Raw genomic sequence first — 1,837 nt, forward strand, 5'->3', positions numbered from 1 at the left:
AATTTAAATTTCCATATACTGAAGAAATAGCTATGTCATAAAAGAGCATGTAAAAACGTGGCAACATAAAAATTTCATTATTTACCAGGACAACAACCTTCTTCCAACAATAACCTACATGTAATCCAGTAAATCAGAGTATTTCAGAAAACATTAAAGATACTAACCATAATGCTAGTTTTACTTATTTGCAAGTAGCTTAATAGAAACACGAATTGTCAGCAGCAACATTTTCTTCTGAAATCTCTCACCAAGTTACATAAATTTAGGGAGGAAGAGCCTCTTGAAGCTCCATTTCTCCCTCAAGCATCTCTAACACATTCTTCATCGAGGGTCGATCATTAGGATACATCTGTATGCAATGTGAAGCTATTATGATCATCTTCTTTGCAATTTCTTTCCTCATCTGAGATATTGCTCCCCTCTATTGATTCCTCAAATTGATCATAAACCCATTTAGCAAAATAGGTCTGCCAGGAATGCTCAATGACATTCGAGTTCTTCCTTCTGCCAGCCATTTCCATTAGTAGCATCCCAAAACTATAAACATCAGCTTTGTGTGATATTCCTCCAATGTTCTTGTACAAGAATTCAGGAGCCATGTATCCAAATGTTCCTCTTGCATTTGTCAGAGACACAATACTATTATCTAATGGGTACAACTTAGCCAATCCGAAATCCGAAATCTTTGGATTAAAATTTTCATCAAGAAGGATATTGTGAGGTTTGATATCAAAGTGTAAAATTTGCACACATCCTCGATGTAAATATTCAATTCCTCGAGGCAATCCAAGAGAAATGTTAAATATTTTCTCGTAATTGATGGGCGTGTTGCTTTGTCTCTCCAAGAATATGTACTTGTCAAGTGATCCATTAGGCATAAATTCATAAACAAGAGCTCGCTTATTTCTTTCAGTGCAGAATCCAATCAGCTGCACCACATTGACATGATGAATCCTGCCAATAGTGGCAACTTCGCTTATGAAATCTTGTGCATTATTGGCTTTGGACTTTGCCAGTAACTTGATGGCTACATCGCGATTGCTTCGAAGCTTACCTTTATACACATAGCCATAGCCTCCTTCACCTAACTTGTGTTTGAAGCCGTTGGTCATTTTCTTGATCTCTGAGTAAGAGTACTTGATGGGCATCAGGTTACTATTATTTCGGAGGAAGTCCTCGACATTGTCATATAAGATTGATGCCTTCTTCTCCATCGAAGAATCAAGAATATTAAAACAAAAAGGTGTACCCAATACAAATTTAGCTCCAGACCAGAGAATCACTGTGCACAAGATTTCAAAAGTAATCAGCATTAAATCAATTCTTCCTATGAAATATAGACTTACATATATATGGTCATATGTATATGTTTAACACATGGAATATAACCAGGCTGAATGTTTGTGTGAAAAGCAGTTTTTCATAGTATGGCCTGTATATTTTCAGTTCTTACATGTATCATGATAGTTTGGTACTTGAAGCTATGCTCTAATCTTACATGAATTCCTCAATGAAGACAGTTCCAGTGAGTAGAGAATAGCCACAATATCTAACGGATGCTTTTATTTATGCAACTGTTGTTGGTTTTGGGATGAAAATAACACGTCTAATTAATAAATTTAATGAAGTGTGAGAAATGAAATTGTAGAAACACGAAAAAGGAAAAAAAAAAAAAACTTGCTTCACTCACCTATATAGATCGCTTCTCCAATAGTAAAGGCTGCGTTGTAAAAATTCAAAACAGAAGTTTCGATTAGATCATCATGAAAATAATTGTTTCCAATATTTTATTTTGTTCTCAAGAATTACATGATATATAAGTAACTGCAAAAGT

At 34.8% G+C, this 1,837-nt stretch overlaps 1 protein-coding gene across 1 annotated transcript; it reads right to left on the minus strand.

Annotated features, from left to right (window-relative positions):
* Positions 1–341: 341 nt before the first annotated feature.
* On the minus strand, positions 342–1,217 carry LOC114758939 (rust resistance kinase Lr10-like). The gene has a single exon (XM_028948041.1). It carries the CDS (start codon positions 1,215–1,217, stop codon positions 342–344), a length of 876 nt encoding a protein of 291 aa, XP_028803874.1.
* Between the last annotated feature and the right edge of the window lie 620 nt (positions 1,218–1,837).

This window comes from Neltuma alba, unplaced genomic scaffold (genome assembly GCF_004799145.2).
Source record: "Neltuma alba isolate B1F8T4 unplaced genomic scaffold, ASM479914v2 tig00010775_pilon, whole genome shotgun sequence".
NCBI lineage: Eukaryota > Viridiplantae > Streptophyta > Magnoliopsida > Fabales > Fabaceae > Neltuma > Neltuma alba.